General features: G+C 41.2%; 1 protein-coding gene across 2 annotated transcripts in view; it reads right to left on the reverse strand.

The window, feature by feature from the left end:
* Positions 1 to 15531, reverse strand: part of Epb41l5 (erythrocyte membrane protein band 4.1 like 5) — a 108272-nt gene that overhangs the window by 25887 nt on the left and 66854 nt on the right. Inside the window, exons 17-19 of one of the 2 annotated variants that reach the window (XM_021197903.2) lie at positions 10531 to 10691; positions 4697 to 4794; positions 1329 to 1457 (exon numbers count right to left, since the gene is read on the reverse strand). In XM_021197903.2, coding sequence (XP_021053562.1) covers positions 1329 to 1457; positions 4697 to 4794; positions 10531 to 10691 — 388 coding nt within the window. The remainder of the gene's footprint in view (positions 1 to 1328; positions 1458 to 4696; positions 4795 to 10530; positions 10692 to 15531) is intronic. The other variant, XM_029538512.1, reaches the window with a different exon arrangement.

A 15531-nucleotide genomic window follows, 5' to 3' on the forward strand; every position in this document is an offset into this window, starting at 1 on the left:
AAAATCCTTATTTTGTCTTATAGCTTTGCAGTTTACCATCCAGGGAAGTCAGGGCAGGAATTCTAGCCAAGAACCTAGAGGCAGGAACTGATGTAGAGGCCACTGAGAAGTGCTGCTTACTGGATTGCTCCACGTGGCTTGGTTAGTCTGCTTACTTACACTATCATTCAGGGGTCCCACACACACACCAGTCATTAATCAAGAGAATGCCTCACAGCCTTGCCCCACCGGCCAGTGTGGTTGGGCATTTTCTCAACTGAGGTTCCCTTTTCCCAAATGACTCTAGCTATGTCAAGTTGACAAAACACTAGCTGTCACAGTGGCTAAAGACATCAGTTCTCTTCAAAGTCTGGGATAGAAATGGAAAAGCTTTTCATCCACAGGAAACTCCAAAGTCAGAGTTGATAAGATGACTTGGTGAGGCAGACTTCTATGCTAATTTCAGTATGGAAGAGAAGTCTGAAAGTGAAGAGAAGCTCATCAGGGAGCAGGGCAGCCATACACTACAGGGGCAGGTCCTCGCTCTGTCCTTCACCAGGTCAGTCAGCTCTCCTTGTGTGTAAGTCTGTTGCTAACTGCTTTAGAATCTCCCCAAACTGAGGGTAGTGGATGGGTAAAGAAGATCTAGGATTAGAAACTTAATATTGAAAACAGGACTAAAAAGAAAGTCACTGGGCTTAGTGGTTGTGTAAAGGTGAAAGCCTAACAAGTCATTTTCAAGGCAAGGGCTTGGTGTTTGTTTTAAACAACTTCTATACCAGAGCATCGTTAGCACCTTAGCCTGACCACAGCTGAGTCTGAACAGAGTGGCCAAAGGCTTTCATCACCTTGCACACTGTCTTGGAACTTTGTCATTTGCACCCCTGCTCTCTTTTCATGTCATAGGGTTACCATTGCTGTGATGAAACACCATTGACCAAAGCAACTTGGGATCAAAGAGTTTATTTGGTTTACACTTCCACATTGCTGCTCACCATTGGAGGAAGTCAGAATAGGAACTCAAGCCAGGCAGGAACAATGATGTAGGAGCTGATGCAGAGGCTATGGAGGAGTGCTGTCTACTGTCTTATTTATCATGGCTTGCTCAGATTTCTTTCTTATAGAACAAAAGACCATAAGTCCAGGGCCGTCACCACCTACAACGGGCTGCCCCCCCCCCCAAATCAACAGCTAATTAAGAGTTTTACATACCTGCCTACAGCCCAATCTTTTGGAGGTGTTTTCTTAGTTGAGCCTCCCTCCCCTCTGATTACTATAGCTAGCTTATATTAAGCTGACATAAAACTAGCCAGAGTACTTCAGGACCATGTCTATTAAAGGAATCTTACCTTATGCACGGCTTCTACTTGAGCTTTCAAAATATTACTCTTGAAGTCAGGAGGAACCCTTACTGTGTTCAATCCTGGGCTCTCAATGGTATTATTAAGACATTTCTCAGTCAACTTTACCACTTCTTCCTGAATGTTAAAAGATATAATCACTCTAGATAGGCCACAATTAGTCAGAAACAGGAATGCTGAAAGTTCATATTCAGACAACCAAGAAATAACAGGCCTCAAGCAGTTATCTCGTGTTCTAGATACACCCAGCTCCTATAACTATCTATCTGCAGATAATGAGCTCCAGAATTGAAGGGACTGGCCCCTAGAGGAAACACCTGGAACAAATGTCAGCAAGTATCATATATTCTCTGTGAATGTTTTAACTCAAGCGCTTATTTCAGTAACTCAGCTGCTTAAAGACTGGGCATTATGTCCTGCTCAGTCATACTTCATGGTTCTAACTCTGGAGTTATCACCAGTGAAGGAGGTGACTTTTTGTAACAAATTATATGTAACAATTAATGTGACAAATATGTAAACATTCTCAAGATACATTGATAAAAATAATGCACAAATTCACTCAATAAACACTGTAGTTAAATAATCAGCCATTAGAAATAAACAAATGGAGGCAGACTAATACATTTGAATGAAAAATAAGCTCTCTGTATTATATTTACTATTTTGTTTAACTTAAATAGTAATTACTGATGGGTATAGGTATGAATACCATACCACCTTCCATGTCTGAACATATTTGATGTTCTTATTTCAATTTTGATGTTTTTCAATGCGGTCTCTATTTCAGCCTCTAGGTAGCACCCCAAAATATGAAGTTAAAATTTTTGTTTTTTGAGAGACATTCCTTATTAGTACAGACTGATCTTGAGCTGGTAATTTTGCCTCAGCTTCCCAAAGGCTAAGATTACAAGAATATACCATGAAGCATGGCTCTCAGTCTGAATTTTTTAACAAGCTTTCCTATGAAAGTTTCTGATATCAAAAAGTCTAAATATCCCTTTTTAAGACTTGACCCTTCCTGTAACCACCTAGCTCCTATTAGCAGAAGTTAGTCCCAATTCTGTGCGTGTGTTACTGGGAACTGATCCTAGGATCTTGTGCACCCCACCCTCTTCTCTGTTTGGTTTTAATGTAGAGACTCTAGGCTGAAGTTGAAATCGTTGATAGGTTTGACCCTCCTGATTTAGCTTCTCAGGGTTCTGGGATCATGGCCCTGAACCAGCAAGCTCAGGTCACAGCAATTCTCTATGTCCTTGTACAATCCTGGCTCTTCCTAACATATTGACATTTTTCCCGATTTCCTGAAGACTATATTGCAGACTTGAATACTTCTTTATCATCTTTTGCACATTATAAGAACCATTATTGCGGGCTGGTGAGATGGCTCAGTGGGTAAGAGCATCCAACTGCTCTTCCAAAGGTCCGGAGTTCAAATCCCAGCAACCACATGGTGGCTCATAACCATCCGTAACAAGATCTGACTCCCTTTTCTGGAGTGTCTGAAGACAGCTACAGTGTACTTACATATAATAAATAAATAAATCTTAAAAAAAAAAAAAAAAAAAAAAGAGCCGGGCGTGGTGGCACATGCCTTTAATCCCAGCACTCGGGAGGCAGAGGCAGGAGGATTTCTGAGTTCGAGGCCAGCCTGGTCTACAAAGTGAGTTCCAGGCCAGGCCAGGGCTACACAGAGAAACCCTGTCTCGAAAAATCAAAAAAAAAAAAAAAGAACCATTATTGCAAAGTCTCAAAACACAGGATATTAAAAAGAAAACAAGAACAAAACAAAACCCAAACCACTTAATCTATTACCCCAAGGCAGCCAAATAACGTTTTTTCACTGTATTTATTTAGTTTTGAAATTTTTGTATGTACTTATCTGTACATGCATGTGAGTGCAGTAGTCAGGAGAGGGTATCCGATATCCTGACACTGCAATGGCAGATGGTTGTGAGCCTCTATTTGAATCAGCCTCCATGTGGGTGCTGCGAACTCAGTTCTGTGGAAGAGCTGCCAGTAATCTTAACCACTGACCATCTCTCCAGCCTCTCTTTAAAAAACCATCATAAGCCAGGCAGTGGTGGCACATTCCTTTAGTCCCAGCACTTGGGAGGCAGAGGCAGGCAGATTTCTGAGTTCAAGTCCAACCTGGTCTACAAGGAACAGTTTTAGGACAGCCAGGGCTACACAGAGAAATCCTGTCTCAAAAAAACAAAACAAAAAAAAAAAAAACAAAAAAACAAGATACCTCAAATTTTATTTATTTTAAAGAGATATCTCACTTGGTAGCCCTGGCTGGCCTAAAATTCAGTACGTAAACACGTCTGGAACTCACTGAGATATACATACTTCTGACATTAATTTTTTTCCCTGTGATTTATTTTTATTTTCTGTGTATGAGTGTTTTGCCTGCACGTATATATGTGTACCACATGTGTGTATGATGCCTTCAGAATTCAGGAGGCTATCTGAAACCAGAGTTATAGATGGTTATTATCTGCCACATGGGTTCACGGAATCATATGTAGGTCCTCTGCAAGAGTAACAAATGCTCTCTTAGCTACTGAGCCATCTCTTAGCACCACAACCTGAGTCCAGCCCTCTCCGAAGCCCCATGAATTTCTTTCTTTTTTTTTTTTTTTGGTTTTTCGAGACAGGGTTTCTCTGTATAGCTCTGGCTGTCCTGGAACTCACTCTGCAGACCAGGCTGGCCTCGAACTCAGAAATCCACCTGCCTCTGCCTCCCGAGTGCTGGGATTAAAGGCATGCGCCACCACGCCCGGAACCCCATGAATTTCTTAATGTCAGGCAAACTTCTCCCTTCCCTCCTACATATCCACACATTTCAACTTCTGAAATGGAAAACAGGTCAATCAGAATTTCACACAGACAGAAATGAGATAGTACTGCTGTGAGGTTAGTTTTCCTGTTAACTGACACATGCTAGGGTCATCTGAAAAGAGGGGATCTCCACTGAGAAAACACCCCATCAGACTGGCCTGTGGGCAAGCTGTGGGCAGTCTCTTGATTAATGACTGATGTGCTAGAGCCCTTGGGGAGGTGGTCATGAGTTGTAGAAGAAAGCAGACTGAGTAAGTCATGGAAAAGAAGCCAGTAAGCAGTACCCCTCTTATGGCTGTGCTTCACTTCCTGCCTTGAGTACCTTCTTTCCTTTTATGATGATGGTAAACTGTAAGATGAAATAAATCCTCTCCAAGGAAATTCCTCTCCAAGTCGCTTTTGGTCACAGTCTTTATCACGGTTACAGAAAGCAAGTTAAGACAATGGTCTGGGAAAGGACATCTTTCTGGAAATGGTAGTAGAACAAGTAGACACAGAAGAGATCCCAATACCTGGCTGTTGACATTAATGTCAATGGTAGGTCGAAGAGATGGCAAGATCGTCTGCTCTGTTTCGAGCTGTTTAAGCTTCTCTGTGTCATCTTTTAATGCTGAAAAAAAAAAAAAAAAAGCAAGAGAGAAAGAGGGAGAAAGAGAGAGAGGAAGGAAGGCAGGGAGGGAGGGAAGTAGAACTTATCATTAGTCTGCCTGGCTGATAGTTCTATGAGGGTATACACCCAAGTTCTATTTTTACTTCATTAGAAGTGGAATAATCAAGATGAACACAAAAATCTCCAACAACTCTTTAATAACTCAATTAAGAGTTAATCTTAGGGCTGGGACTGCTAGTGCATGGCTTTAGAGACAGGTAGATCTTTATGAATATGAGGCCATCCAGGTCTACACAGTGAGACTCCACTTCAAAAAAAAAAAAAAAAAAAGTTAGCATGGTTTCACAACCCTTGATTTCAGCACTTGAGAGGCAGAAACAGGTCGATCTCTGTGAAGTCAGGGCCTGCCTAGCCATGATATATATGTAATACACACACACACACACACACACACACACACACACACACACACACTGTTTAAAGAACCATTTCTTACTATCCGTTTTCTTCTTGGTAAGAGAAACGTCAGACTGCTCAATTCAACACTACAGCACCTACATACATCCAAGAGAGACAGGCCCATTATTGTTTTAACCTAAGAATCAGATGATGGCTAAATGTCTTCTCCCTCTTTCCCTTGTTCTTGAGAAGTCTTTCTGGAGAGATGGTGATAATACTATTTAAACAGCCATTAGAGTACCTGAAAACTGACCCTTTGAAGACATCCTTAGGGACCCAAGGTGTGTGTGTGTGGGGGGTGGAGATGGAATCAAATGGAAAATGCTCTTGTGAGTGCATCAAGAAACTGTAGCGGATTGATTTGGATATTTAAAAAATATCCTATATTTTGGTTTCTCCTAATCTCTGGCATAGGACTTGTAATGCTAACAGCTTTTGCCTTTAATTCTCCTTCACACTTATTTCCAGGCAATAGTCAAGGGTTCCCTTTCCCCCCTATGCCTGGCAGTAATTTAAATAAAGTGTCCGGTGCACTCTTGTCATTTTTCACCCAGGCCCACTGGCCTGGTACCTTGTCTGCCCACACTGGACACTGCCCTAGGCCTATCATGACGATCAGTTAGGTTCAGAGTACATGGGTGAGAGAAAGAGGAGAACAAGAGGCAGCTTAGGCGGGGGTAATCTGCCTCTGTGCCTTGAGGGAACCAGTTCTTTGACAGAAAGTCATTAATGTTCTTGCTAGAGATGTCAGAAGTGCTTGGGGGCTCTGACCTCTAATCTGGTTTTTAAATAATTGAGGGTTATCTCTTTAGAGAGGATAATGTTAGAAAAGGTAAAAGCTCATTAAAAGAAAATTTCTGGTAAAGAGAATAGAATCTCAGCCTAACATTCAAGTTGGTCCAGGTTAATTTTGTGGCCAAGAACCATCACTAGAAAGCTGATGCACCTTAAGCCATGATAACAAATTCCTTGTGTGTGTTAGTGGCCTTGTCCCAGAGTTCATCAGACCACTCTCAACCAACATTTCCCAGTCAACTTTAACAATAACTGACTGTTACTACAGACATTAGAAGGTCAGTCTATGCTGGCTGAGTAAGGAAAAAAAGTATTCTCGGGGAAGGGGGTTTGTCAGAATCAGTCTTTTCTTACAAAGATGGGTAACCACCCAGAACCAGTATTTTACAAACCTCCTCCACTTTCCAAACTCTTGCATACATGGCTGTTTGCCAGACTCCTGGATGCCAAGCATTCCTGAGACTTGACTCTATTACACCCCTTCCTTTGGCACCATCTATGAATTAGCAAATCACGTCAGACTGTACAGAGTGAGCTTTACCAATGAGGTGGCACAGTCAGCACCCGTGACAGGATAAAAACTAAGTGACTTTCCTACGCTGGTGTGCTTGCCTGCCTGCCTGGTCTGGGTGGTAGAGCGCTCTTTACAAAAGCTGTGTTGCTGAACTGTTGCCTTGTTCATGTGTCTATGTGATATCAGAATTCTTCTCCATATTACTTACATGAATCTTCATTTTCATACAATAACCATTATAAAGTACACAGTACAGAGGAAAGAAAGTATGAGAATATAAATGGGAAATAAGAATACATGCTTGTATTTCCAATACATTGAAGGTAGGGGCAAGTGAATCACTATAAGATTAAAGCCAGCCTAAACTACATAGCATGTTCTAGGACAACTTGGCCTATACACAGAGACCCTGTGTCAAAACAAAGCAAGACCTATAAATAGACTTTTGTTCTCTAAAAAATGTTTGTGTGTATGTATGATATATATGTATGAATTTATATGTGTGCACATGTGTGTAGTACATAGGCTAGAAGTCAATGTTAGTTGTCTTTCTCTAACACTTTTTTTGAGGCGGGGTATCTCTCTCAACTTGGAGCTCATCAATTTAGCTAGAGTGTCTTGCCAATGAGCTCTGAGGATCCTCTAGTCTCTGCCCTTCCTCCTGCCATGCTGGGGTTGCTGACATGTGCTGTCATGGCTGGATTTTATGTGGATACAAACTTTGGTTTTCATGTTTTAGTGGCATAAACTTTACCAGTGGAGCCATCTTCCCCACACCCAAGACTTACACTCTTAAAACAAAAGGCACTCACTAGTCGCACTGATTGGCTTTAAGCAAATGGTATAATATGAACTAAGTTATATTAATGAGGTCTCTTTACTTTGGAAGAATTTCTTGTTCCAACACTTCCATAGCATTAAAGCGCTTCTTGAATACTTTCTATAATGAGAAACACACTAATTCTTAAGCATCTATAGGGTATGGCAGAAGGAACTTAAAATATTTTTCTTATATTGATACAAAATTTGCTTTTCTACATTTATAAATTTCTCCTCTATACCAGTAAAACACTATAAATGACTTCATATATGACTTTAAAGTATACAGAGAATTATCATATCTAAAATGTTTTAAATCTTTATTTATTATTATTAGATGTGTATGATGTGTGTGGGGGAGAAAGTACACCTATGCCATCCTGTATGTGTGGAGGTCAGAGAACAATTCTGTTGAGTTTTCTCTTCCACCTTTATATGGGTCCCTGAGATCAAACTCATGTCATCATACTTGTGCAATAAGCACTTCCCTGGTTGAGTCATCTTACAAGTCCCTTATTTGATCATTATAGGGATCCCAACTTCATTGTATTATGTTATCCTAACTTAATACAATCCTCTAATAATTACATACTCAATTGTTTGGTAATACAACATTATATAATACAGAAACAAACCTTTAAAATTTATATTACAGACATAAAATACAATGTAAATAAAATTTCTACCTCTATAAAGAAGATGGAGAAACTGGGTGTGGTAGCACATGCATTTAGTCCCAGCACTTGGGAGGCAGAGGCAGGCAGATCTCTATGAGTTTGAGGCCAGCCTGGTCCACAAAGCAAGTTCGAAGACACATAGAAACCTTATTTTGACACCCCCCCCCAACAAAAAAAAATAGGATGTAGAAAAGTCCTTTGTGCCAAGCAGTCACTGTATTTATTGATGATATCAACTCTGTCTGTGTGAGTCCATTATGTTGGCCTTATGGACTGCTGACATTGCCTCATAGAAGGGGAGGTGGGTCACTGGATCCTCATCTGAGTATCCAGTCACTTCTCCTAACCATTTGGATGTAATTTTACCCTCCCTGCACAAGGGCTGGGAAGAAGGTGTCTGGGAGAGGGGCCAGAGTATACAGTACAGGCTGAGGGAGATTCCAACATGGATCTATTTACAGTGGCTCCTAGGGAGCTATCAGTCATGCTGGATGCAGATCTCACTCACATTCAGTACACAAGCCCAATAAACTCAATAGTTGACCAATGTGAACTCTGGTGGAATCCTTTGGTTTGTCTTGGGAATCTTATGAGGCAGGATGAGATTTGATTCACATCTCCCCTGAGGAGGAATTCTCCTAACAGGACTCTATTTCTACTCTGATCCTAGAAGTGCTTTACTTTAAGGCAGTCCTGCTTCTGGCAGGATCTAGATCCTGACAGGTTTGGTTTGTTATCTTGTTTATTTCTAAGTTAAGGAAGAGCAACCATTTCTAATGGAAGGTAGAGTCCAGGGCAAGGTTATCGAAATTAACTACCTAAAAGAAATGATGGCAGAAAAACCCAGTAATAACTGATAAACAGTAATAGAAAATGCCTTTTTATTTTATTATTTTTAATTATTTGCGGGAGTTTCTTTGTGTGGGTAAGTGCATGTGTGTACAGTTTACCTCTGGAGGCCAGAGTTGTTGTATGGCCCTCGAGCTGGAGTTACAGGCTACTGTGAGCCACCTAATTATAGGTTCTGGGAACCAAACTCAAAGCATATGTGCACTTAACCTCTAAGCCATCTCTCTCTAGCCTTGTGAAGAATGTTCAATAACTTACTGCTTTTAGAAAAACTAAATGAAACTACTCAAATATTACCAACATAATGATTTAAGTCTTGCTGAACAGTTTAGACATTATCATGAAGTGCCAGCAGGCCTGCTTGGCAGGGCATCTCAAGTGCTTGCTTAGGATCATCTCCACTCACCAGTGGTACTTGAGCATGCTGTATGAAGCAGAGCACTGATTTTTCTCTAACACTCTCATCTGAGTAACTAATATCACTGTTGTGCTCTAAAGAGTTTAGGTGGCAGAGAGATGGCATCTATTTTACCCATGACAAAACCAAATGTGGCACGAACCATACAAACATGAGCTGCCTGAAAATGAACCCTACTACACTAACCTGCAACAGGAAAGTCCTGTTTAGGACAGTTTTAAACTCTACATTGTACTTTTTTTGTTTTGTTTTGTTTTGTTTTGTTTTTTTGAGACAGGGTTTCTCTGTGCAGCCCTGGCTGTCCTGGAACTGACTCTGTAGACCAGGCTGGCCTCGAACTCAGAAATCCGCCTGCCTCTGCTTCCCAAGTGCTGGGATTAAAGGCATGCGCAACCACTGGCCAGCTACTTTTTATTTTATTTTTTTTTTTTAACTGCCAAACTTACCCTTTGCAATCAAACCAAGCTTGCAAATATACAAGTATTTTCAATGAGCAATTTACTTTCTACTCTTTATCCCCTGAAAAAATTAAGAAAAGTAGCATTCATTCTGCATTTACTTTTTGGCAGGTAGGCATTAATAGCAACTATCTTTTAGGAGCTAAAAGTTGCTGAAGCCAAACATCCCATCTACCTTGCGCCTCAGAAGACCATTAGAGAAACTGTCAGAGACAAGGTGTCACAGTATACAGCTTAGGGTGGCTGAGGTCATGTCACCCAGGCAGCCTTAACTCATGATGCCTGCCCACTTGCTTTTGTTAGCTTCTTAATTTGTACTCAGAGAACAAGTACAAACTCAGAGTGAACAATCATATATGTTCAATCCATCATAATAATATAAGCCTAGTAATACTGTAGTATCTTAAACTTTCCCTAGTTCTCCTTAAATCAAAAGGCAAGAGGATTTAAATATTCTCAACTAAGCTATTAGACACAACATTTTTGGGAGAAGTGATTTAAATATCTCATTTCAATAGGAGATAATCAAAAGGAGCTGAGGTTGGTGACAACTTATCCAGTAAAGGTGCTTTATTCAAGGCCTGAGGATGTGGATCTGTTTGATTCCTGGAACTCACATAGTAGAAGGAGAGCCATGACCCTCCAAGTTGCTTCAGGTCTCCACATGTATAACATGGCACACCCCATCAAAAACATACATGCAACAAGAATGTTTTAAATGTCATAAATTACAAAGCAGGTGCTTACACTCACATTCAGCTTTGAGCTCCTCTAATTCATGTGACCTGGTGGCTACATTAATATCATCTGGTGCTGGGAATGGTGCTGAATCTGACGTCCTTGTTACATCACCAATGGTTGTTTCTAGTAAGTCTGGGCTGTTGAGCAAATCAACACTCAGGGGCAAGCTGTAAAAGTAACAGAAAGTTTACTTACACCAGTAAATGCATCATTAAAATACAAACAAAAAAGCAATACTGAAAAAAATTAATTGAAGAGTTTTATTGAACTGGCTTTATTCACCTTTCAAATTTTTTGAATATACTTTTTCCAGTAAAGATGGAGTAAAAGGGAATAGGTTAGTTTCTTAACTGAAATAACACTAGACTCAAGAAACAAGAGGTGAACCTTACGAATGCCTGGAGCACACATTCAGGCCACAGTGCAGAGGTGGGGACAGGTGGCGGGACAGGGACGACTATCTTAGGTATCAGGAAGAGATGAATTTGGGGAGATGAAGGAAGCCAGAGATCTGTGAGCAAACACCTGGGTTACCAATGAGGCACATCCTTGGTTGTTTCCTTGAGGGTGTTTCCAAACCAGTTTAACAGAAGAGGGACATCTGGAATGTGACCAGTACCAGACCATGGGCTGTGGTCCCAGAATGAATAAGAAGGGAAAAGGGTTGGGAGAGATGGCTTACAGGCAAAGTCCTTGCCTTGCAGGCATATGGGCCTGAGTTTGGAGCCCTGGAGCCCACACAATGACAGACACAGTAGCAGACAGAAGCATCTTACTGGCTAGCTAGGCTAGAGTGTGTGATGATCAATAAAAGATTCTATCAGATAGGATACAAGGTGAGGACCGACACCTGAACTTGTCCCTTCGACCATACTCACACACAGAGTGCACACCAATTACAAAAATAATAAATGTAAAGACGGGAAGATGCAGAAAGCCAGCTGAGCGTGGCATTAACCTTTATGTTTCTTTGTCAGCACCAAGGACCAAGCTACTCCTGCCAACATGCTTACACTAGGGGTGGACTGCATTCCTCTGAACTGGGAGTCCAAAGAAATCCATCTCCCCTTGTTAGCTTCTGTCAGAGATCAAAGGCCAAGAGTGCCAGAGGAGCAAACTCTCTAGCATCCTGGGGATGGCCAGAGGCTTGAGAGAAGCATAAGGATGGTGTCTGATAGAAAAGCACCCTCAAGGCCTGGGAAAGTGCCACGCCCACTCCAGTGAAGTCAGCTTGACAGGCTGAGAGGCCTGGAAGCACTCACCAGGCAAAGAGTTTCAAGGAAAGTCAGCCTCCTGGAACCTTGGCATTCTCATAACCCCTATACTCAAACCCTATCCCCATGTTAGTATGGTATATGCTCTCTTTCACTATTATAAGTGCCTTTAAAGATTGAATTTTATCATAGGTGAACCTCCACCAATGTCCTACAAAATCCTTGAAGCCAAAGACCTTGGAATTCAGTAGGATTCAGTGAGGTTACCTATTTATTAACATTCAAATTTACTTCTAGTAAAGACCAGTGAAACTAATTAGGCATTACAAAGAGCAGAGCCAGAATAGCTCAGGGCTAGTCTGCAGAGTGATTACTGAGGACAGGGAATACATGTTGGCCTAGCAAATTGGTGGGATTAACTATAGACTAGCTTCACACCTGGTGGTAAACAATACCTGTCTGGTCCCCACCATCTTTTGATGTATACAATCTTTTGTTTTGTGTCACTGTAACTCTGTGGATGTATCCCGCCTGGCTTTTCTTGTTTGTCCTTCTGTATAAAAAGTTTGATGCTCGATTTAGAAAAATACACTCAGATTCTACACACTCCCTCCTGTCAGTCAATCCACCGAATCCTTAGCCCATCTGCCAACAGAGACCCAGTCCACTCAGACAGGAGACCCAAAAAGGGTCTGCAGCAGGAAAGAAGTACTTAAACGTATTAGAGGAAAGTCCGGTGGTACTCATACTGGGCCACATTATGTGAGAACATAATTCACAAAGCAATGGAGCATTAGCCCACTATGTGTTGCAGACACATCTAACAAACCAAAAAACTATCACCAGGTAAACCACATTTGAAAATACCTCAGAAGATTTAAGGAGAGCCAAACTATTTAGTAAGCAATAAAGTAAAACTCTGTCAGACTACTCAAAGGGCACCAGCTATGTATAGAAGCATCAGAAAAGAAACAATAGAAGAATAAACAGCTTATCCCAATTGATAACTTACCACAGAGCAACAATAATCAGGATAGCATAGCATTAGTGCAAAGACAGTATGAAGATTAATCTTAACACTTAAGGAGATGAACGACAAACATGAACAGGCTACAGGAAGACGGACCTGGCCTGAGTGGACAGGGCACTTGGGGCTGGTCACAGCTCTTGCCCTGGACCTTCACTGGTTGTGCTCTGCTCTACCATGTCCTCCCAGGACAATGGACTGAAGCCTCTGAAGTCATGAATAAAACAAATCCCTCCCCTTTTATCTCAAAAATTCTGTCACAGCCACAAGAAAGTCTAGTTAACAGACAGCTAAATATTCCTTCTACCTATAGCTCATTTTTGCCATGGCAAATCAATGGGAAAAAAGTTTTATTCAACAGACTGTACTATCTTGGTGGTTTAAAAAAAACAAAACTGGTGTGTGCATATATGTTTGAATCTGTGGTAAGCATAGGTGTGTTCTCATGTGGAGGACAGGTGACCTTGGGTGTCAGCTTTTACTTTCTACTTTGTTACTGTAAATGCCAAGCTAGATGGCTTCTGAGTGTCCTCGGGGATTCTCCTGTCCATGCCTCCCATCTCACCATAGGAGTGCTGGGATTAGAGCACATGTGTGTGTAGCAGCTGGAGGCTAATGCCTATAGTTGTTTGAGACAGGGTTACACTAAACCAGCACTTTACCAATCTGGCTAGTCTGGCTAGACAGTGATCTCTAAGGATCCACCAGAACTCCCTTCCCACCATACCTACCCATCCCAGTGCTAGGGTAATATACATGTCAATATCCTCAGCTTTCCTGTGAGTTTTGAACTCATACTTTACAGACTGAGCTATCTTCCAGCTCCAATTTCAATTTAAGTGGATATCTAGCTGACTCAACACCATCAACTCCATAAAAAGTATAATCTGGGAGTGGTGGCATACACTTGCCACCCCAGAACTCAGGAGGCCAAGGCTGGACGATCACCACAGTGAGATCACCATAGTGGGCTTGGGTTACATACACAGTGAGACTCTGTCTCAAGAACTGGAGGAGGGCTGGTGAGATGGCTCAGCAGTTAAGAGGTCTTCCCAAGGTCCTGAGTTCAAATCCCAGCAACCACATGGTGGCTCACAACCATCCGTAATGAAATCTGATGCCCTCTTCTGGTGTGTCTTGAAGATAGCTACAGTGTACTTACATATAACAATAAATAAATCTTTGGGTCAGAGCAAGCAAGCAGGACCCCAGCAAAAAGAGGTCCTGATTTCAATTCCCAGCAACCACATGATGACTCACAATCATCTGTACAGTTACAGTGTACTCATATACATAAAATAAATAAATAAATCTTTAAAAAAGAAAAACTGGAGGAAAAAAGAAAGTAAACAAGATGGCCTGATGGCGCACACCTGTAATCCTAGCATTTGGGAGGAAGAGGCAGGAAAATTGGAAACTAGAGGGCAGCCGGAGGTGCATGTCCTCTACAATTAAACAACAATAATCATTAAATGAGTAGAAATTAAAGAGAAAAAAAAAGAAAAAAAAGAGAAAGGTAGATCAGCTTAATATAAAAATAAAACTTTTGTGCTACCAAAATACCCAGTAAAATAATGAACTGAAAATATATTTAAACATTTATAAATATATATAATATGTAGCATATATATTTATAAATTTAAACATAGATACATATGTGTGTATATATATATATACATATATATGTATATATACACACACACATGCACACATACATACATATCCACTTACAACAGAAGAGAAAAGGGCTATCACGTTTGTTTTTAAAAAGGCAGTGTGCCTGGCGTGGTGGCACACGCCTTTAATCCCAGCATTTGGGAGGCAGAGGCAGGTGGATTTCTGAGTTTGAGGCCAGCCTGGTCTACAGAGTCAGTTCCAGGACAGTCAGGGCTACACAGAAAAACCCTGTCTTGAAAAAAAAAAAAAAAGGTAATGTGAGTGGTGATGCCTTTCATTCCAGCACTCAGGAGGCAGAGGCAGAGAGATCTCTGTGAAGTGGAGGCAAGTCTGGTCTACACAGTGAGTTTCAGGATAGACAGGGACACACAGAGAAACCCTGTTTTGAAAAATAAAAAAAAACCAATCCCTCCCAAAACAAAAAGGGGGAGTGGATAAGACTATAAATAAGATGTAAATAGTCCTTAAACAAAATAGTAGTTCATGAGGAAAACTGAAGTCAACTACACTGAAGAGATCCACACTTAATCTTCACCGTGGTATTAATTTCATGGCTGATTTAATGTCAAAGTTCCCCTTGTCTTTGGGGGCCAAACTCAGGGCTGAGGTCCACCTCCAGGTGAGACAACCATACTTTGTTGTACGCTCAGAGCAGATCAATAAAACTTAAGGAAAATGAAAACATCCTCTTTTAATGTTCACATCAGCAACCCTCAACATTTGATGACACTCAGTTCTGTAACAGGCCAGACTCTGCTGCTTAGATGTAGAATCCAGTGAAGATGACTTCCTGCCCTAACAATGTATACGGCGAGACAATTCTTTGTCCAGTGTGGGGAAAGAAGCCAAAAAGTTGAACACCCTTGACCTGGACTAATTAAAATGCCTTAACTACCAAATCAATACTGTAACCACAGTGAGATCCCAGACCCACCTCAAGTATCTGCGAAGCACAGTGTATTAGTCAGGGTTTCTATTCCTGCACAAACACCATGACCAAGAAGCAAGTTGGGGAGGAAAGGGTTTATTCAGCTTACATTTTCACATTGCTGTTCATCACTGAAAGAAGTCAGGACTGGAACTCAAGCA

The sequence above is a fragment of the Mus pahari genome, chromosome 5 (genome assembly GCF_900095145.1).
Source record: "Mus pahari chromosome 5, PAHARI_EIJ_v1.1, whole genome shotgun sequence".
Classification (NCBI taxonomy): domain Eukaryota; kingdom Metazoa; phylum Chordata; class Mammalia; order Rodentia; family Muridae; genus Mus; species Mus pahari.